Source organism: Girardinichthys multiradiatus, chromosome 13, assembly GCF_021462225.1.
Source record: "Girardinichthys multiradiatus isolate DD_20200921_A chromosome 13, DD_fGirMul_XY1, whole genome shotgun sequence".
NCBI lineage: Eukaryota > Metazoa > Chordata > Actinopteri > Cyprinodontiformes > Goodeidae > Girardinichthys > Girardinichthys multiradiatus.
In genome coordinates, this window is record NC_061806.1 from 27,849,984 (window position 1) to 27,871,965 (window position 21,982).

Here is a 21,982-nt window from a genome sequence, read left to right on the forward strand (position 1 = left end):
TGAGTAAACTTTTATAATAGTAACTGTGCTTTTACTTGAGTAGAGTATTTTAGTAGCCAGTTCTTTCCACTCCAGATTGTGCTCCACTAACTCAAAAACACATATCTTAGTATTCAAACAACATCTTTGTATTCTAACATCAATAATTGAATCTATCTATCTATCTATCTATCTATCTATCTATCTATCTATCTATCTGGATCATGAACTACAATATTTGCATGATTTCTCAGAGTAATTAGAGAATAACAGCCCTGCTACAACCAGACCGCACAAATGACTAGCTACATGTTGCTTGCTGTAATATCCTTGAGGGTCTAGTATGAGTGTATTTGGCTGGAGTTTCCAGCCAGCCGTGATCGTATAGTGGTGAGTACTCTGCGTTGTGGCCGCAGCAACCCCGGTTCGAATCCGGGTCACGGCAGTTTTTGGAGACATGCAGTTGTGGCAATAATTCGGGTGTTCTAATGCTCAAGAGAAATAATTGCCTTCCACCTTTATCATTTTACTTATACATTTTCATAGCATGTAGGCATTAAATAGCTACTTCATAACTTTTAATTGCTCGGTTTGAGGAGATGATTGTAAAACTTATTTTAAGGGTGGAACCAGGTTCTGACGGTTCTCTGCGCTGCTTGGGAGCAAGGCGTTTTCAATGTTCTGTTCATCTTGTACACCTTGCATCAGATCTCTTAAAGTATTTGTCAAGTCCTAGAGTTATAATATTTTCAAGTCTGTAGCTGATTTAGAGCAGGATACTCAAATGTATATTCAACATTATACATTAAATACAGTTATATTCACGAATATTTGAATACATTTCTCTTAAATAAATAATAAAAAAATAAAAATAAAAAACACCAGAAGAAAGAGTTTTAAAGCAGAATTAAATGAATGAATGAAATACAAAAGCACCAGGAGCGGGAGCTAAACAATCAGGTCTGCATAGAGGATCATTTGGGCTGACCTTCCCTCCATGCTTCACTTTTACAGGTCTACGGTCAGGAAGTGGGTCGCAAACATCCCCACACATCCTGGATACAAATTGTTTGGACTTTCACCTTTGGGTTGGCGATATAGAGACAGTTGTTTCGCACAGGTTTTCTCTCTGACCAACACTGAACCGTCAGAGTGCCCAGCTACTATACAGACATCACTACTCTGCATAAATTCAACCTTCTCCTTGTAATAATACTGTATATATAATTATTTCTTTAAAAAAAGAAAAAATCCAAAGTGGAAACTCCCCCCTCCACAAGAACGACCACAAGCAAATATATATGTGAATAACTTAAATATAGAGAAATATCCTTAACAAGCTGATCCTAACATGAACTGTATTCTATATGCTATACGATTATCTGAAATAAAACTTTAACCAATTACTGATGCGAGAGCATAATTTGTTGTTTAGACTTTCTGTTACTCTAAATAAGGTAAGTAAACATAACTTGGGACACGTCAGAACTGCCTTTTCTCATTGAAACGCTCGCCCACAAAAACGCTTGCACGTTAAGTCTCGCGTTAGTATCCCCCCCCCCAAATCTCGTTTATGCGATCCAACCAGGAAGCGAATGGCGGAAATGTAGATCATCCTCACGCTTTCAGTCAAGATTCTGGAGGTATTTAGTTTCTTGGAAGGAGTGAGCCGCGAAGCAGGCAGCTGATGCCTTCAGTAACAACCAGACGAAGGATCCAGAGACACAATGCGGTCGCTGTGATCCGCCCGGGGGGATCCGTACAGTGAACGGACGGATGGACGGTCGGTGATCCAGCTGAGACTGAGTGTCTAATCGTTACATTTGACACCGGTAATGTTAATGACGGCGTTTTACTTTCATTTAAAGCTTCGTCCTGTGAAGTAAACGTAACTGAAATAATCCTCAACACTAATTATGTGTTGATTATGAGTGATTAAATATTACACATCGAAACATATGGACATCTTCCAATGAGTTGTTTACAAACTAGGAGTAGAAACCTTCATAGTGAATAATTATGATGATCAGCCTAATTGTGGTTAGTAGTAGTTTAAATGGGTCGAAGTCGGCTTAATCTGAGGCATTTCAATGCTGTTGTCTGTAAAATTAACAGCTTCACCAGTAAATCACCAAACTGGAAAAACAAGCTGTGGCAAATGGTCCCCACAAGTCAGATTTACTTTTGATTAGATAATGAGAAATGATTTTTCTATTTGACAAGTATTTATCCTTATTTTTACTCTGTAAAGATAATCAACTGGTGTCTCTCATTTTCCTCTTGACAATACTCCATAAAACAGATTCTCTCTGAGGTTTAGATCAGCCTAGTTTGCTGGCCAATCAGTCAGAAGTAAATAATGGAAGCATTGTGACCGTTGTAGCCCATGTCCTGGATATGTCTGTGTGTGCTGGCTCTTGAAGCTCTGACTCTATCTTCGCTCCATGTCTTGTGGAACATCTGTAAACTCTTGAATGGGTTTGACTTCCATTTTTCTATTACACTTTTTCCTTCCACTCACCTTTCCATTAATATGCTTGGATACAGCAGTCTAAACAGCCAGCTTCCTTAGCAATTACCTTTTGTGGCGTACCCACCACAATGACTGTCAAGTCAGCCAACTTCCCGACTTAATTGCATAATTGACATAACATTAACATTTTTGCAAAATTTTTATTGTTCTTGTGTTATATTCTAATTTTCTAACAAACATGTGGATTTCCATTTTCTGCAAGCAATAATTATCAGTCAACAAAGATAAAAAACCAATAAATTTTTAAGTACATCGTGTTTTTTCGGTGTTGCCTTTAGAACTGCCTAATTCTAGCACCCATCGCTCTGACATTTTGGTCCATATTGACATGATAACATCACACACATTATTGTGACATGGTCCATTATACTGCAGGAAGTAGCTATCGCAAGATTGGTACTTTGTGATCACAGTGAGATGGACATTTTCAGTAATAATACCCAGGTAGGCTGTGTTTTTTTTTAACAATGTTCAGATGGTATTAAAGGACCCAAAATGTCCTAATAAAATATATCCTACAGCATTACACCACCACCAGCAGCATGAACTGTTGATCTATTATCTGAATGTTGCAGTTGCAGCTGAAACCGAAACTTATCGGTCCAGGCAACCTTTTCTGATCTGTTATTGTCCAGGTTTGGTAAGTCTGTGTGAAATGTGGCGTTAGTTTCCTGTTCTGAAAGGGTAGAGGTGTGACCCTTGTGCTGTTGCAGCCCATCTGTTTTAATGTTCGACATGTTGGACATATCTTCAGAGAGGATTTTCTGAATACCTTGGTTGTAACAAGTGGTTATTTTAAGTATTGTTGCCTTTCTATCTTTTCACATCAGCCCATTTTCTTCAAATCTCCACCAAATGCAAGACATTTTGTCCTCATAATGGCATGTCACTGGATATTTTCTCTTTCTTTTCAGCCATTCTCTGTAAACTTTGATGGTTTTGATAGAAAATCCCAGCAGATCAGCAGTTTCCCACATTCTCAGGCCAGCCCAGTCTGGTAACAAGCCAATTTCTTCCCCATTCTGATACGTGGTTTGAGCCTCAGCAACCCATGTGATTGGCCTATTAGCTATTGGTGTTAGCAAGAAATTGAACTGGTGTACCTAATAAATTGGCAACTAAATGAATACATTTCCCTTTTTGATCAGAATTACTGAAATACAGGTCCTTCTCAAAATATTAGCATATTGTGATAAAGTTCATTATTTTCCATAATGTCATGATGAAAATTTAATATTCATATATTTTAGATTCATTGCACAGTAACTGAAATATTTCAGGTCTTTTATTGTCTTAATACGGATGATTTTGGCATACAGCTCATGAAAACCCAAAATTCCTATCTCACAAAATTAGCATATCATTAAAAGGGTCTCTAAACGAGCTATGAACCTAATCATCTGAATCAATGAGTTAACTCTAAACACCTGCAAAAGATTCCTGAGGCCTTTAAAACTCCCAGCCTGGTTCATCACTCAAAACCCCAATCATGGGTAAGACTGCCGACCTGACTGCTGTCCAGAAGGCCACTATTGACACCCTCAAGCAAGAGGGTAAGACACAGAAAGAAATTTCTGAACGAATAGGCTGTTCCCAGAGTGCTGTATCAAGGCACCTCAGTGGGAAGTCTGTGGGAAGGAAAAAGTGTGGCAGAAAACGCTGCACAACGAGAAGAGGTGACCGGACCCTGAGGAAGATTGTGGAGAAGGGCCGATTCCAGACCTTGGGGGACCTGCGGGAGCAGTGGACTGAGTCTGGAGTAGAAACATCCAGAGCCACCGTGCACAGGCGTGTGCAGGAAATGGGCTACAGGTGCCGCATTCCCCAGGTCAAGCCACTTTTGAACCAGAAACAGCGGCAGAAGCGCCTGACCTGGGCTACAGAGAAGCAGCACTGGACTGTTGCTCAGTGGTCCAAAGTACTTTTTTCAGATGAAAGCAAATTCTGCATGTCATTCAGAAATCAAGGTGCCAGAGTCTGGAGGAAGACTGGAAGAAGGAAGGCAAATGCCAGAAGTCCAGTGTCAAGTACCCACAGTCAGTGATGGTCTGGGGTGCCGTGTCAGCTGCTGGTGTTGGTCCACTGTGTTTTATCAAGGGCAGGGTCAATGCAGCTAGCTATCAGGAGATTTTGGAGCACTTCATGCTTCCATCTGCTGAAAAGCTTTATGGAGATGAAGATTTCATTTTTCAGCACGACCTGGCACCTGCTCACAGTGCCAAAACCACTGGTAAATGGTTTACTGACCATGGTATCACTGTGCTCAATTGGCCTGCCAACTCTCCTGACCTGAACCCCATAGAGAATCTGTGGGATATTGTGAAGAGAACGTTGAGAGACTCAAGACCCAACACTCTAGATGAGCTAAAGGCCGCTATCGAAGCATCCTGGGCCTCCATAAGACCTCAGCAGTGCCACAGGCTGATTGCCTCCATGCCACGCCGCATTGAAGCAGTCATTTCTGCAAAAGGATTCCCGACCAAGTATTGAGTGCATAACTGTACATGATTATTTGAAGGTTGACGTTTTTTGTATTAAAAACACTTTTCTTTTATTGGTCGGATGAAATATGCTAATTTTGTGAGATAGGAATTTTGGGTTTTCATGAGCTGTATGCCAAAATCATCCGTATTAAGACAATAAAAGACCTGAAATATTTCAGTTAGTGTGCAATGAATCTAAAATTTATGAATGTTAAATTTTCATCATGACATTATGGAAAATAATGAACTTTATCACAATATGCTAATATTTTGAGAAGGACCTGTAATTACCTTCTTGAAGATATTGTTATTTATTGGGATGTACTTCTAAGTGTCAATTTTTCTTGAAACAATTACATTCTCAGATTCCTCCATGTTATAACCGAATCTTTCATTTGTAACGCCGCATTTGCAGACGTATGGCCCTGCTGCTCAGCTAGCTGAGGGAGACGTCAAACATGTTTCTGAAAACCTCCTTCACCACGCTGATTGTTGGGGTGTTTGTGGTGTACGTGCTCCACACCTGCTGGGTGATGTATGGGATAGTGTACACCAAACCCTGTGACAGCCCCAAAGGAGACAACTGTATCACACCCTTCCTGGCAGGGAACCCCAAACTACAGGTCAGCTGCGGCTTATGGACTCGTTCATTCGAACATGACGCCTTAAGAAGGTGCTTCAGTTGGTTTAAGTGATCTGTAACGTCTGTTTCTGCTTGTTAGTTGAGTATCTATACTTCGGTGAAGCCAAACGCAGATGGAGGCCATACTCTGATTCACAGAGAAGAGAACTTCGATGTCAACAGCAAGTTTGAGAGGTAAATATGCACTGATTGGAAGTAACATCCATCCATAGATATAAACTAAATAATGTGTTTCTTTAATCTGTTTCTCTGTAGGATCGTCAACGTCTCTCTCCCCAAGAAAACACGTAATAATGGAACATTATTTGCATTAATATTCGTCCATCAAGCAGGTTTCAATCCGTGGCAGGACCCACGACAGGTCCACTCTGTGGCTCAGCTCACCACCTACATGGTCCCAAAGCCTCCTGAAATCTCTCTGATATCTGGAGAAGATCAACCACAAGTACGCATCTTTCTGCTGTTCCCTCTTCTTCTCTTGCACTGCTGGAGGTGTTGCTTAGGCTAACCTAAAGCATGAATGAAAATGAACGAATAAAATAAGCACTGGGGAAAGCTGTAGTTGAACACTAATATGATTGTTAAAATTTAAGTTGACTTTGTTGATTCTAATTAGGTCCTAGTTTTAAACCGTGCATTTTTGGGACCCAAAAAAAACCACAATAACTTTGATAACAGTTTCTTTGACCTATCCACTCAGTTATATTATGCACACATGTACTCAGTGACTGTAAGGGACTGTGGTCATGTGGTGACACAAATTTAAAGTTGTGTGTCATCAGCATAGGTACGCTATGAGAGGTCATAATACGCTATAATCTGGGTTTTGGGGAGCATGAAGATATTAAATAAACACCTCCCAAAAATGTAGTCTTGAGGAACCTCACATGATTTTTTTTTTTTCCACTCAGATTTATAATTGCCGAATGAAACTTTGTAGCTCTGCCAAGTCTGAGTTTGACCAAATTACTGCAGTACCAAAAAGTTCCATGAATATCCGATTTTCACTATATTATGATCGACTACTGTAGCACTGAGATCCAGTAATATCAAGACAAATGTTTTTGACAAATTTCTCTTAAGATGCATGTCATTTCAACCTTTTACAAGAAAGCATAAGATTGATTTCTGTCTAAAAGACGTGAATCTGTTAGTAAACTGTCTTTGTCCCACAGGGTCAAAAAAAGGAGGAGCAGAAGAAGAAACAGCCTGACAGTAGCCCTGCAGCAGGAACCGGAGCTAAAGGTGGAGCCACGGCTTCATCGGATCACCCGGTGTCTCACTGGCGCTCCCGTCTGACTCTCAACATCGTCGGCGACCACTTCGTGTTCGATAGAGAATACCTGCCAAGCGACGTTCACAGATACCTCAGAGTGTGAGAGAGAGAATGATCCCACACACAACAGTGACAGCTAAGCATTGAGTGTAACAATAGGGAGTCGCCACTCTTGATGATGTTCCGTCAGTTGTTTTACTTTTCTTGCCAAAAAAAATCACAGATATGAAACCATATATTTACTTACAAATGAAATGGGATTGTTGTAATCAAATACACACTTTTTAGCTCAATGGGAAAAAATTATCTAATCACTTCAATTTGTAGAGGGAACATGTAATCATGGAAAAACATAATTATGTTTGACACAGCAAACATGATCTCAAGGCTAACCCATGGGGTCTGATCTAGCGACGGTAGCTTAAACTGAGGAAGTTAAGGCTGGTTCTGATGGAAAGGTCTCAGAATACACCGTGCATCGCAGTTTGTTGTGTATGGGGCTGCATACATACAGACCAGTCAGGGTGTTCTTGCTGGTCATAACGTTAAGCTTGAATGGTGTATACATTTTAATGAATTTCCTAAATGATTTATTTTATCGAATTTAATTGTGGATTAGTAGTTATTTATTTTCAGATTTATCTTGTGGTAACTATAAATGATTATTTTTAATATTCTGGCACTTGTTACACACTTTATTGACTGTCGTTATTTGCTAACTTTCCCACTTTGTCTGTATTTGGTCCAGCTTTGGCTGCAAGTGACGGGGAATAACCAACAACCTTTGCCACATTTCAAGTTGAATTTACCTTCCTGAATGAGTTTTATGATATTTTCCATTGCAGCACTTTCTTTGAACTGGGAATTTTGCACAATTTGACTTGTGCAGGTATTTGTTTTACAAATGCAAATTAATGGGTCGTTTCATACTTTTCTCCCTACTTGATCTGAAAAGACAGGCCATTAATAGCAGTATTAGGGTATATTTGGGGGGAATTAAACCCAAAATGTTCAACTTTAAATAAAGAGAGAGTTTGGTGTCATCTCTAGTCAATGTTTTTTGCCACAAAGTAAAACGGCCAATAGGACGTCCTCTAAGAGTGCTGTTTATTGTTTTGCCGGGGTTTGTACAAAAGCTGCAGGTTGAATTTCAAGAAAAAAGGTTCCCTTAATTGTTTTATTTGTTGTTGTTTTAGATTCCAGAATGGGAAGAAGATGGTGTATCTACCTCTGCTGTTTGTCGACGAGCTCAGCAACAGGGTCAAAGACCTTGTGGTGAGTTTTAACCCTTAAATAAACAGAATGTAACACACTGCTACTATAGTAGTAAGGGTAAGAATACACTTTCCATTCTGTTATACGTTTCCTTCCTGAATCTTTTACGTTTAAATAATAAATTCTAATAATTTCCCAAACTGAAAATGCTGCCCTTTTGAAGTAAGAGAATGAATAATTTCCATGTTTGAAAACTTAGGAGATCAACAGCACCGCCACGGAGCTCCCTCTGACCGTCTCCTACGACTCCATCTCTCTGGGGAGGCTTCGGTTCTGGATCCACATGCAGGATGCTGTTTACTCTCTGCAGCAGTTCGGTAGGCGGATCCTTCTGTGACTCGCTGACACACAGACTTACGAACGTCCATAATACCCCGCTAACATGTCGCTGTCCTTGTAGGTTTCACAGAAAAGGATGCTGATGAGATTAAAGGGATCTTTGTGGACACTAACCTGTACTTCCTGGCTCTGACCTTCTTCGTTGCAGCTTTCCATGTGAGTTTTAAAAACACAAAGAAGACAAAGATTTCAAAACTGTTTCATATTACTTACACTGTACAGTTTCAATGTCCTCTAAATGTTTTTTCCTCGTCCATCTACATACATTTTCCCTTGTTTGCTGAAAACATAAAAAGGTTAAAACATTATTTTTACAGAGCATTGAGCTTTTTAACATTTTATCTTGTTGGAACCAAAAATTCAATATGTTCTATTGGGATTTGATGTGATAGAGGAACACAAAATCCCCTTAACTCTGCCTTAAGACTCCACAAATCTGGCCTTTATTGGAAAGTGGCAAGACGAAAGCCATTGTTGAAATAAAGCCCTAACAGATTCCTTAGCAGTTTGGCAAAAGTCATCTAGATATGGGGAACACAGCAAACCTGTGGAAGAAGGTGCTCTGTTCAGACCAAAACTGAACTACTGTGGCTGAAATGCAAAAGGCTTTGTGTGGCAGCAACTAGTGCTGCACATCACAATGAACATCCTGTTCCTATGGATAAACAGGGTGGTGACAGCATCATGCCGTGGAGATGGCAGTGACTGGGAACCAAAAAGACTTGCTGCTGTCACTGCAGCAAAACATGGTTCTTTCAAAAAGGGAGTCAGGGGGGCTGAATGCAAATCCAAGCCACACTTCTCAGATTTGTATTTGTAAAAATATTTAAAAAACAATTTTTATTCCTTTTCAGTTTTGTGTGCTTCTCTGTGTTGGTTTAATCTATTACAGGAATTCCTGATGATATGCTTTCAGTTTTGCTTGAGACAAAATGAATATAAATACTTTTGAAAGCCTGGTTTAATGTCTTTGCTTTTCATCTTGTCTGTCATTTTTCCCAGCTCCTGTTTGACTTCCTAGCCTTCAAAAATGACATCAGCTTTTGGAAGCAGAAGAAAAGCATGGTGGGAATGTCCAGCAAAGCAGGTAGGTGGGGCTTCACAGGACTCATTTTTACTCTCATCAGTACACCACCAGAAAACTCTGCATGAAGAACTGCTTAGAATTTCTTGTTAGAACCTAAATCCACCACACACTGTAACGATAAACCTTTGAAAAATGTGTAAAACGGGAATATACAAGAAACGCATCATGTGTGCATATGTCGATGCTGTGGACTAATAAGCACATTAATAATTTTAGAGTGATGGATAGATAATATGGTGTCTAGACTTATTAATGACAAATCTAAATTGTATGATTGCTTACAGTTATTGACAGAACTGTTCCTGCATCTCCTGATATTTTTGTGTTCTTTATTTCAGTGTTGTGGAGATGTTTCAGCACCATAGTGATTTTCCTCTATTTGTTTGATGAGCAAACGAGCCTTCTTGTACTCGTACCTGCTGGGATCGGCTCTATAATCGAAGTAAGGACACACCTACACACACAGACATTACTACAAGCATTGATGGATACAAAGTAGAAGGAAAAAAGTAATACTTTTTTATTTTGCCTTCAATTAAAAACATAAATGGACAAAAAAAAAATCTCTGGGTGATTAAAAATAAATGTCCCTCACAACTTCAAAGCTGAGAGCATATTTTTCATTTCTTTGTAAAATCTATTTCTTTTAATTTCTGCAGGTGTGGAAAGTGAAGAAGGCCTTTAAAATCCAGGTTTTCTGGAAAGGAGGCAAACCAACATTCCTGGTAGGTGTGAATGCAATTCCTATATGTTTTCTGCAGTTGCTGCTGTCACATAAACCTCGCAGTTGGGATTGTGCATTAGACCAGGGCTCACAAACTAATCTGTTTGAGGAAACTGGGAGAGAATTACTCAATACAGACCCATCTTAATGTATTAGAAAAATGTTTTTATTTCAGTTATTTAATTCAAAAAGGATTTATCACATACAAAGGGAGATATATTAAGTGTTAATTTATGTTAAATTTCATAATTATGACTTAACATTACACTTTTTCCTTCCACTAAATTTTCCAATAATAAGCTTGGATAGAGCCCTTTGAACAGTTTAATTTGGGATTTCCAGTCTGCAGTCTTAAACATGATTGTGTAGACCATGACATAATGGACATCACCTAACATTTTTCGGGATTAAAAATCTTTTGTATTGGTCTGTTGCGATGTTAGAATTTCTAACGCCAAATTTTGTGTTGTTTTCATTAGCCATAAAACATAAGATAAATTAACAGAAATAAACACCGGAAATATATCACTCTTTATGTAGTGAAGCTATAATAATATGGGTGCTTCTGTATTGTGGGAACTCCACAAAACCTGTAGAAATGTCTGGTCTGTCGGGCAAATGTTAAACTAGGTTTATTGTACGTAAAATGTAAGGATTTTAATCGATGTTCCCCTTGGAGTCTTAACTTCTTTTCCATGCATTATCTTTCTAATACCAGACCATTAATTATTTTCTGGATTTTTAGCTTTTCTTAAAGACAAGATGCTTCTTTTGGACCTGACACTTTGTTTATTATTAATCAAAACCACATTAAATAATAATGAGGAAGTCTGGCTTCTTCACAGCGAAGCACATTAGGGATGGTTTAAAACTTTTGCTCAATACTGTAGTTATGTTTTAGGCTTTGACAGGTGAAAACATCTTTCTGATACACTAGCCCATTCAGGGTAAACGTATCCTGCTCATCAGTTTTAGATAGCAGTTTTAAAATGCTTTTTATTATTATTCTGTGTTTGTTTTCCTTGTCAGTTTGGGAAATTAGATGAATCAGAGCGGAGAACCGAAGAATATGATACTCTGGTAAGAACATCTGCATTTGGGTGGAAAAATCCAATCTAATAGTATGAACACTTTGGCAGACTGGTTAATTTGTTCCGTGTTTTTCTTCAGGCCATGAAATATCTCTCGTATCTCCTTTATCCACTATGCATCGGAGGGGCAGTGTACGCGCTGATATTTCTGCGATATAAGAGGTACAAGAGAACAAATAAAATAATGACACATGTTTTTTTTGTAGAAATCATGTGATACTAATTAATCTGTCTTGGTTGCACATTGTTCTCTTTTAGTTGGTACTCGTGGTTAATCAACAGCTTGGTGAATGGTGAGCTACTTTCTAAATAAAAATGCCCTTTTTCTCTTGTATTCAACTGATTAAACTTTTACTTTGATTTAACAGCAATATTGAAATTAATCTAAATTACCAACTTAAAATTATTTATTTTAACTGGAAATTTCAGGTGTGTACGCCTTCGGTTTCCTCTTCATGCTTCCTCAGCTTTTTGTCAACTACAAGGTTCGTATTCTCGATTCAGTTGAGGTTATTTATGTCATTATTTCACAACAAATATTAGTCCAAGGCACTTTAAAGGACACACAGGTCCAAATGTAGACATTTAAATTACATTTAATCCACTACAATCCAGTCATACTGTAAGATGAGCAAGGAGTACTTTCTTGAGAAAGAAAAATGTGTGGAATCAATAGCATATAGGCAATGGCAGCAAAAGCTCTGTCAATGACTTCTTTCAGGAAAGACACACTGTGAGCGATGGGAGACTGTGGCTCAGTGGGTGGACTAGTTGTCTTGCAATCAGATGTTTGTGGGTTCAATTCCATCTGCCCCTTGTCGATGGCTCTTAAGCTGAAGTTGCCTACAGATCTGTGTGCGTTAGTGAGTGCTGTTGGGTGAATGTGACTATAGTCTAAAGCTAGTCTAGTCAGCATGACTTGAAAATCATTATATAAATTCAGTCTATTTGCAATGTACACACAGCCAGGAGCACCTTCAATAGGAATAAAAAGCAATGAGTACATGAATTTCAAACCCTTGGCCAGGTTTACTTTCTATGTAAAAGAACGAGGTAAAGTCAATGTCTCTTTCCAAAGAAACATTGAATAAGAGGTACCTTCTATTTTAGCGCATAAGAAAATAATTGGAGAAAATCCCAGCAGCCGTTAAAAATTACACATACTTGGGGTGTGTCAAGAGAAAATAGGCAAGATGAAAAATCCTTGGTGCGTACTTCAGCAATCTGAGCCTATAGCAGTAGAGGAACAACTTAACCCACTCCACCTTAGGTTTCTACAAAGACGAGCAGATTTGTTTGATCAGGAATGCCTGATCTAGATTGATGAATGTTTAAACATTTCTTGCAGTTTTGGTTTTCTGCTCTTACCCTGTAAATGTCCCACTGAAACGTAACTTATTAATTTATTCAACAGCTGAAGTCTGTGGCTCACCTGCCCTGGAAAGCCTTTATGTATAAGGTAAGGATGGATGGATGGATGGATGGATGGATGGATGGATGTTTCTGTGATTAATACTTTTCTCATTAAATATATAAACAGTCAAAAAATATGTTTTTGTTAATATTTTGAGAATATTTGACTTTGACTGTTCCCAGGCATTCAACACCTTTATTGATGATGTGTTCGCCTTCATCATCACCATGCCAACATCCCACAGACTGGCCTGTTTCAGGGACGATGTGGTTTTCCTCATTTACCTTTATCAGAGATGGTAAACACGGACTTTATAACTAACTCCATACATATTCCTGATCTGCTAACAAAACCTACAAATATATTTTTCATGCATCTGTTTCCCCAGGCTCTACCCAGTGGACAGAACAAGAGTAAATGAATATGGTATTTCATATGACGAGAAGCCCAAAGGGAAGACTCACAAGGAGTAGAATGAAAACAGGTTTTCTCAGACTTCCATGAGCTGGCACCTTTGGATATCATCTTTCTGTTTTCATATCCACTACAATTTTAGCAAAGTTAAAGGTTTCATTGCTTGCACATCATTCCTCACTAATGGCGACTGTTAAATACTTGAACATCGGTAGAGGACCGGTATATAGCCAGTTTTTGGTTTGTCCATTCTGGGCGACTGTAGGAACACACCAGATGGGCTAGGTGGAAGGGAAACCATGTCATCAGTTGATAGAAATGATAAAGGTAAAAATGTTCATGTTGTTTTACTCTGACATGAATTTGAATTTCCTTCAGTTGATCCCCTTGAATTACAAACACATGAACTTGTAATAACTTCAAACGACCTGACCTGAGTCTAATGGGCCAGTCTGTTGCAAGTGGACCAGAACCATTATCGTTCTAGAGGTTTTCTGACGTGTGTGTGAACAAGCTAGATCTGTGGAGCTAGCATCAAAACAGATGCAAAAGCCTTGTGTGAAATTGGAGAATGGACTGCATCTAATCAAACGCTATGATATGACCCAGAACTTTACTATCATATCACTATACCGGCTTATATTCCACTGCAAAGGTTGTGTAATTCAAAGTATCAAATGGATTATTTTTGTTATTTCCGCAGGTTTAGCAATTAAAATTTCTGAACTGACCCTTGGAGCTTTTTTCAGGCCATTTTGAGAGATTACCTCATACAGTACACCCAGCAGGAGTGAAGAAGTCTACTGTTTCATATTGTGCTTTCAGTGATATACATGCAAAAACGTTTTCACAGTAAATGTAAAAAGAGAGGAAGGTAACATTCAGAAGTTTAATGTTTCAGTGCAGAGATTTCATTTATGCATTGGCATTAGTCAAATCTGAGACGAATACAAAGAGCTTTTAAACGTTTTATTGCAAGATAAAAATAATTCAAATGAAATCTGGAATCAAGGTTAAAAATATCTCTTTAAATGGAGCTTTAAAAAAATTAATAATAGCTGGTGTATTGTGAAAGAATCTTTAGCTTCAGTAAAAGCTGATTTGGAGTTAAGGTTTTGATGCCACGGAAAATGTAGGACTTTTTTGAGCGTTTCTGATTATTGAAGTGATAATTGAGGATTCTTGTAACAGGCAGATTACTTTTTTGCCATTTTAGCATAAATCCAGATTTGCTGGTCCTAAGCTGAAGCTAACTGCTAGTTCAGGAGGGGCCAAGACCAAATCTGATTTCTAACACCATAAAACAACTTTAATCTTAAAAGCTTTATAGTGGTTTATGTAGATGCTTCTTTGTAAACCTTTAAACTGTTGTCAGGTTTCCATTGGGATATTTAGACAGAAACCTATTTTTTTTATGCAGGAAATGGCGGTTATAAGCAATGCGCCAGCAATGATCTTCCTGTGTGAAACACGTACTGAGAAGAGTACATGTAAAGCATTTCCGGTTCATATTAGCTGTCTAGTATAAAATTATAGCTGCTTAAAAAGCTGATATATTATTGTGGGTTAATGTTTTCTGTTGATTACTCTGACTGGAAATCCTTATTATCTCAGTACTTGTTTCACAAATGAAGATACCTGAAGGGGCACGGCCTTCTACATCCATTCCCCTTTTATGTAATGCAAATGTGACGACAGTTTACAGGTTTGTAAAATAGCATTCACTTAAACTACCCTAATATTTTAAGGCTGATATTGGTTTAAGATGGTAGAAGTCCACTTTGGTCTTGTCTTGTCCCTGACTAGCCACCAGCTTCTGCCTCTGAGGCAGACGGATCTGGATTTACACTAAATGAAGCCACCAAGGGGGTTATCTATAGGTAAGATAAGAACTGCTTATAACCTTTGAAGAGATCCTCACTTCAACAATATTGAACTCTCCCCTTTATGACTTATGCAGCAATGTGTGAAGTTGAGGTTTTTTTTCTTGGGTGCGTTTTGTTTTGAGATATTCATTCTTCTGTCTTTTTTTTTTTTTTTTACTTTCTTTTTGCACACGTCAGGGCCAAGAAAATATTTGTGCCAAATGTACGAGTTATTCTTTAAAATGTTGGTTAGCATTGAATGTGTGACATAAATGACCCATGCCATGTTTCTAATATATACTGTGGTTTTGGAGGGAAAAAGCTCAAGGAAAGTATTATAACATCTGGACCTAAAGCATCATGATTTTAATTCTTTACTTTGTTATGCTTATTGTAAATGTTCCTTTGAAATATAAAGACTCTACTAGGAATCAATTGTTCAGATATTGTGAGATTTGTACAGGAAGGAAGTAAAAAAAAAAACTGTTTAAAGCTAAATGCAGTCAGAACAGATTTCCTGGATTTGTTTTACTTAAAATTGTTTGAAATGATTGTAATGTTTGTGTTTTTCATTGAAATGTAATAAAAATAAAAAAAACGCTGAAATCGCTTGTTAATGGTCTGCATTTTTCTTACATGTATTTTACAGTAATTTTGCTTAAAAGAAAGAAGAAACAAAATCGAATCAGTTACAGATTCCCAGTTAATGTGTTTGTCAGCATTTGTTTTCTGTACATCTGTCTGTTTGCAAAATATATGAATGGATTTTGATGATTTTCTTTCAGAGAAGGTGCACATTAGGACAAGGAATGAATGATTAGATGTCGGTGGTGATGCTGGATCCAGGATTTTTTTTTTTTAAGGATGTTTTATCATTGCCAGACCATGGTGCTACAACTTGAATTCCCACCTGGTTCCAGTCAGCAGCTGACACAGTGGCCAGAATGTCATCCAGAGTATTTCTCATCCGTATAGGAAAAAGCTCACATGACCCTATTTTCTTGGTGGAGGTCTGGCCTCTTTGGTTGCTTTTCTAGTTTAGTGATGTATTTTAGTTTGTGCAGCTGATTTGTCGAGGTACTGGCTGCTAACTGTCAATCCACTGAGATATCAGGAGTTTCTATTCGGATATTAAGAGGCAGATACCATTATAAGTACATTTCTATACCTAACAGCCCTATGCAAACATTGTAAAGCATTCCTACTATAATTTTTCCTTTTAAAAGAGACAGATTTTAACATTGTTTTTTTAACACATGCAGTCTCTCCACACCAGCTTTACACAGCTAGAGACTGAAATATTTTGCCCAGTCCTCTTTGCTTTAGATGGAGGCTGCCTATAAACAGCAATTGTGAACTGTTGCCATGGATTCTCGGTTTGATTTGAGTCTAAACTTTGGCAAGCACATTAATATGCTTCGATCTAAAACCATTCCACTGTATCTTTGGCTGTATGTGTAGCGTTGTCTTACTGGAAGGTGAACCTCCACCCCACCTCTTCTGCTGCTTTTAACAGTTTTTTTTTTTAGCTCCATCTATTCAAAATTACAATGAAAATACTGAGACATTAAAATCATGATAGTTCAGATCATAATGGGTACAAATATATTTAGAACAAATTAGAAATGTAATGTTTAAAATATTTAATATAAACATATGCAGATATATCATTGTAAAGAGTAAAAATGTAAAAAGTAGAAATTTGATTCAGACAGGAAAGCCACCCTACGTTATGTGCGTAATTGCGTCATCCCCACGCAGAACTGACGTTTGCTATATAAATTAAAATCCCGCCTTCTGCCTTTCCTTTTCCGCTGTAGGAACGTTATAACGAAAGTTACGTATGTAACTACGCTTCTATTTCATCCCTACTGACCGCCAGAGGCGGTGCTTCAAGCACTGAATGATCATTCTTGCACATGCGCAGGTCGAGAAATTAATAACAACATGGTCACATGTGACCTACCGGTGGCTCACGTGAGTCTATATAGTCACATGACACCGGGAGCCCAGTCCCTTCTTTCTTCTCGCATGCAGGTTGATGAATGCAGGTGTTGACTTGTGTTTGTTTGTTCCTCGTTCCTCTTGCCGCTTGCTGCTTGGAGCCGTCCAGGAAGCAGCTTCACAAATGGCCTCCAGAGGCACACCGGTCATGGCAGCCCACGAGGTGGAGAGGCTCCTAGTGGAGTGACATCGCACGCCGCTCAGCAGGTGCTGATCCTGCAAGGAGTAAGCCACAGAGATCATCTCCACAATCCAACGTACCAACCGCTGTCTAGAAAGGGCCTGACCCTTCCGAGAGCCAGCATAACAAACGAAGAGACAGTCAGTCCGACGAATGGGTGCCATGGAGCGGACATACGCATCAGGCGCTCGGACAGGGCAAAGAAGCTCAGAGGGGGCACCAGGATTAAATCGGGAAAGCCGGAGCGGCAGCACACTGCCAGCCACTGCAGGCACCTTTGGCACAAAGGAAGCAGTAGTCCACAGTGTAACAAAGGAGCCATCCAGGTTCCACCAACAACATGGTCCAGACACAGACAGAGCATGCAATTCCCCCACCCGTTTGGCAGAAGCAATGGCCAACAGGAAGGCGGTTTTCAGGGAAAGCCACTTAAGATCCACCCCTGTAACGGGCTCAAAAGCGGGGGACTGAAGAGCCGCAAGCACTAGCGACAGATCCCACGTAGGGGCCACAGGGCGCCTGGGCGGACACAAGCGCCTAGCACCCTTCAGGAACAGCACGACATCCCCATGCCGGCCAACAGAGCAACCATCAAACCCAACATGCCAACGGGAAATGGCTGCTACATACACCTTCAAGGTGGAAGGGGATCGCCCTAGATCCAGCAACTCCTGGAGGAAGGACAGCAAATGGGAAACAGAACAGCGAATAGGGTCCAGTCCCTTACCACGGCACCAGCCGGCAAAGACCGCCCATTTAGCACCATAGGCGGCCCGCGTGGACGGTGCCCATGCGCCAGTCATGGTCTGTCCAACTCTGCCTCCATAACGGGAGAAGGCAGAGCCTGCACCTGTAGAGGCCAAAGCCAGAGTTTCAGGCGGCCCGGATCGGGATGGAGAATCCAGCCTCCCATCTGGGAGAGGAGGTCTCTCCTGAATGGGAGGCGCATCGGCAAGCTGGAGCAGAGGAAACCAGGTCCTCCCTGGCCAAAAGGGGGCTACCAGCAGAAGCTCGTGCCTGTCCTGAAGAACCCTCAAAAGCGTCTGGGGGACCAGGGGAAACAGGGGAAAGGCGTAGAGAAGGGTCCGGGGCCACTCGTGCGCCAGTGCGTTGTAGCCCAGAGGACTGGTGTTGTCCATCAGAGAAAACCAGAGGGGACAGTGAACTGCACCTCTGGAGGCAAACAGGTCCACCTCCGCCCTGCCAAAGGTGGCCCAAATGCGATCCACCACCTCCGTGTGCAGCCGCCACTCCCCCGGAAGTGGCACCTGCCGAGACAGAAAGTCCGCGGAGACATTCTGCGGACCGGGAATATAAGCTGCCCTGAGGCTGGCAAGGCGTGGCGCCGCCCAGACCAGGAGCAGCCGGGCTAGGGACAGTAGTCTCAGAGACCTGGACCCCCCTTGGTGATTTATATGGAAGACAACCGTGGTGTTGTCCGACCGGACCAACACATGTCGTCCTAGCAGCCCTGAAAGGAAAGCACGGAGCGCCAGGAACACAGCCATCAGCTCCAGAACATTGATATGGACCCCGCCTGTCGCGGGGACCACACCCCCTGAGCTGCACGGTCTTGCCAGGTCGCTCCCCAACCCTTGGAGGAAGCATCCGTATGAACGACTTCCCTCCGACACGGAAGGGGGCCGAGCGGGACACCCGCCCTGATGTATGTCCAGAATTGGACGAAGACCGCCGGTTTTCTTGGGAACCAGAAAATAGACTGAATAAAAACCCCCGGGATCCCGCAGGGGGGTCCACCGGAACAATCGCACCCTTGACCAGCAAGGTGCAGATCTCCCGGTCCAGGGCCCGAGCCTTCATCGGGTCGCAGATGACCATCATCTTGGCCCGGCTGGGGGTAGGAGGCCGGCGGCGGAACTGAAAATGGTATCCCCAGGACAGAGTGGACAACACCCATGAGCCAATAACTGAGCTGGCCCGGGGAGAAAAACCCCACCGCCGGCTCCGGAACATCACCGGCGGGTCCCCTGGCCCCGGGAGGGCCTGGGGAAACGCCGACCGGGATGAACAGACCGAACCGGGCGCAAACCCTGGGCCCCACCATGGTCCCCTTGGGTCCTAGTCGGTCTCGGTCTAGGAGCCGTGCTTGTGGACCCCAAGAAAGGGACAGGAGGGGGGAGGGAACCCCGGAACAAGTCCCTAGCTGCCCCAGCAGCAGCTGGCCGGCAGGGGAGTCTATGGAGACCCGCCAGCTGAGGTCCGGGAGCCCAATTCTGGAAAGGCCTCTCGAAAGAGGGTGCCCGAGGCCGCAACTGAAATAACATCATCCTCGCAATGCGAGGACCCGGCCTGTTCAAGCCGGGAAGGCTCACTGCAGTCACCATCCCCCCGGAGAGACTGAAGGAGGGCCTTCATCTGGGCCAGCTCCGTAGAAAGTTGGTCCATTCTAGAGGACAGTCCTGGGGGCCCTCGCCGCTTGGCTCTCCTCCCAGATGCCAAGGGCACATCCTCAGCAGACTGTTTCGTGGAGGCCGTACCTTGTCCAAGCAGCAACGGATCCTGCTGGACAGAGACCGTCCAGTCAACAGGCTGTTCCACCGAGGACAGCCGGGCCAACCGCACCACTCGGGGCAGAACGCTGCAATTAGAGCAGGCATGATCTGAAAGCACCTCCCTGAGATGGTCAACAACAAGGCAGGGAGGAGAAAGTAAATAAACTCAGCACGAGCAGAAACGCTACCTGCGAGTCAGACAATCAGAAATAGCAACGTATAAATGAATGAACGGACTCAGCACGAGCAGAAAATGCTACCGGCGAGCCGCAAAAACTTACCAGAAACCCTGGAAGAAAAGGCAGCTTGCGCAGCCTCTGGAGGGTAGAATCATCCGTAGCTCCGATCACTATCACGAGGCTCCAAGCAGCAAGCGGCAAGAGGAACGAGGAACAAACAAACACAAGTCAACACCTGCATTCATCAACCTGCATGCGAGAAGAAAGAAGGGACTGGGCTCCCGGTGTCATGTGACTATATAGACTCACGTGAGCCACCGGTAGGTCACATGTGACCATGTTGTTATTAATTTCTCGACCTGCGCATGTGCAAGAATGATCATTCAGTACTTGAAGCCCCGCCTCTGGCGGTCAGTAGGGATGAAATAGAACGTGCCTAAGGTGCTTGGTTCTATTTCGTATAGGCTTCGCCCTTTAAGGCTATTGCTAGTGGGTTTATCCCTTCGCGCGCAGCGCAGCACTGAAAACTTTAGTCCACGCCCACCTGCTGTGTAGGCCCCACCCCGGTCCATATAAATTACGGTGAGACCGGACAACGGCTCCCATTTTTTCTTCAGCGACAGCTTAACAGCACTATTACAAGAAGATCTATGGCTAGCGTTGGCATTATCCGCCTTTGCCCGGCTTGTAACACAGGCTACATCATGAGCTACGACCTGCATGCCATCTGCGAGGGCTGCTTCGGTCCAGATCATGCAAGCCTGGCCTTGACCCCGCAGTCCACCTGCCCTTCCTGCAGGCGTCTGCCTCTGGAAGAGAAGCAACGGCGGCTAGCCATTTTCTCCCCGCTAGAAGGGGAATTCCCCGTAGCGGATCAATGCTCCCTCGATGAGGCATTGGACATCTTTGGTGTTGGGCGGGAATCGGACGATTCCGCCCCAGAGACAGTGACTGATATCTCCACTCCCTTCCTCCGGACGGAGGGCGCGGAGGCAGATGCAAAATCAGTCCAGGCTCAGAGCCTCCCGATGTCGGCGACCACCCCTTTCCAGCGATGGGCGCACTTGTTAGCGCGCTGCCGGACATCATCGCTAAAGTAGCTGAGGCTAAAGGTGTCCCTGTTCCCGCGCCTTTAGCCCAGCTCCCGACTGATGACCTGGCGGGAAAATTCGCCCCAGCTCATTTAACTCGCCGAGATCCGGTTTGGCCCCGTTTTCCGGCGGTAACTGCTAACCTGTCGGGAGCGGCGGCCGAGCCGCTTCAGCTAAAGGCACCGGTCTCCACCTTCACACCCATCACGAGGGTGGAGTCCCTGACGGATCAGGGGTTTCCCCCAGTTCCTGCTCTGGAGCCCAGTCTGTCGGCAGTTTTTGGGGTTAGGTCGGCCCAACGCGTCGGACGACGGCCTGTGCCCCCCTCCCCCAGTGATCAGATCACGACCAGACTGACTGATCGCTCCCACCAGTGTGCCGCTCAGGTCGCTGCGGCGACCAACAACACCTCCTTCCTGGCCTATTGCCATCTCCAAGAAGGCTCGGGAGATGGAGCTGCCTCCGGAGGATGTGGAGGAATTCTGCAATCTCGCAGACACCATCCTCAACCTCTGTGCGGCAACAGCTGTGTGCTCCTCCCACATCGCTGCCTGGCAGACCTAGCTACAGCGACAGATGTGGCTTCGGCTCTCCTCCTCCATCCCTGAGGATTTTAAGAGGGAGTTACTGGAGTGACCGATCAGTCCGGATGGGCTGTTCGGTCCTCATTTCCAGTCCGTGCTGGGCCAGATGCAGACCTCTCAAGAGGAACTTGAGCGGGTCAGGAGACATGGGTCTCTTAATCGCTCTGGCTTCCGGTCGTCCCATACCATCGGCCGCTGGCGAGATCGCCGTGATCAGCGGCAGCAGCAGAGACGCTCCACGGCCGCTGCCGCAGCTCCCCGAGTTCCTCCGCCCACTGCTCCGTCTACTCAGCCGCTGTGGAGGACC

The 21,982-nt window shown here is 42.8% G+C and overlaps 1 protein-coding gene and 1 non-coding gene across 2 annotated transcripts; both read left to right on the forward strand.

Annotated features, from left to right (window-relative positions):
* Window positions 1–352: 352 nt before the first annotated feature.
* On the forward strand, window positions 353–424 carry trnah-gug. The gene has a single exon. It is a non-coding gene; the product is annotated as a tRNA-His (tRNA).
* Window positions 425–1,551: 1,127 nt separating this feature from the next.
* On the forward strand, window positions 1,552–15,729 carry clptm1l (CLPTM1 like). Its single transcript, XM_047384516.1, has 18 exons — window positions 1,552–1,811; window positions 5,411–5,618; window positions 5,718–5,812; window positions 5,894–6,083; window positions 6,814–7,013; window positions 8,111–8,189; window positions 8,389–8,506; window positions 8,590–8,684; window positions 9,531–9,615; window positions 9,954–10,057; window positions 10,275–10,340; window positions 11,369–11,419; window positions 11,510–11,592; window positions 11,689–11,723; window positions 11,860–11,915; window positions 12,845–12,889; window positions 13,027–13,142; window positions 13,233–15,729. Exons 2-18 carry the CDS (start codon window positions 5,454–5,456, stop codon window positions 13,315–13,317), a joined length of 1,668 nt encoding a protein of 555 aa, XP_047240472.1. The 5' UTR covers window positions 1,552–1,811; window positions 5,411–5,453; the 3' UTR covers window positions 13,318–15,729.
* Window positions 15,730–21,982: the final 6,253 nt, after the last annotated feature.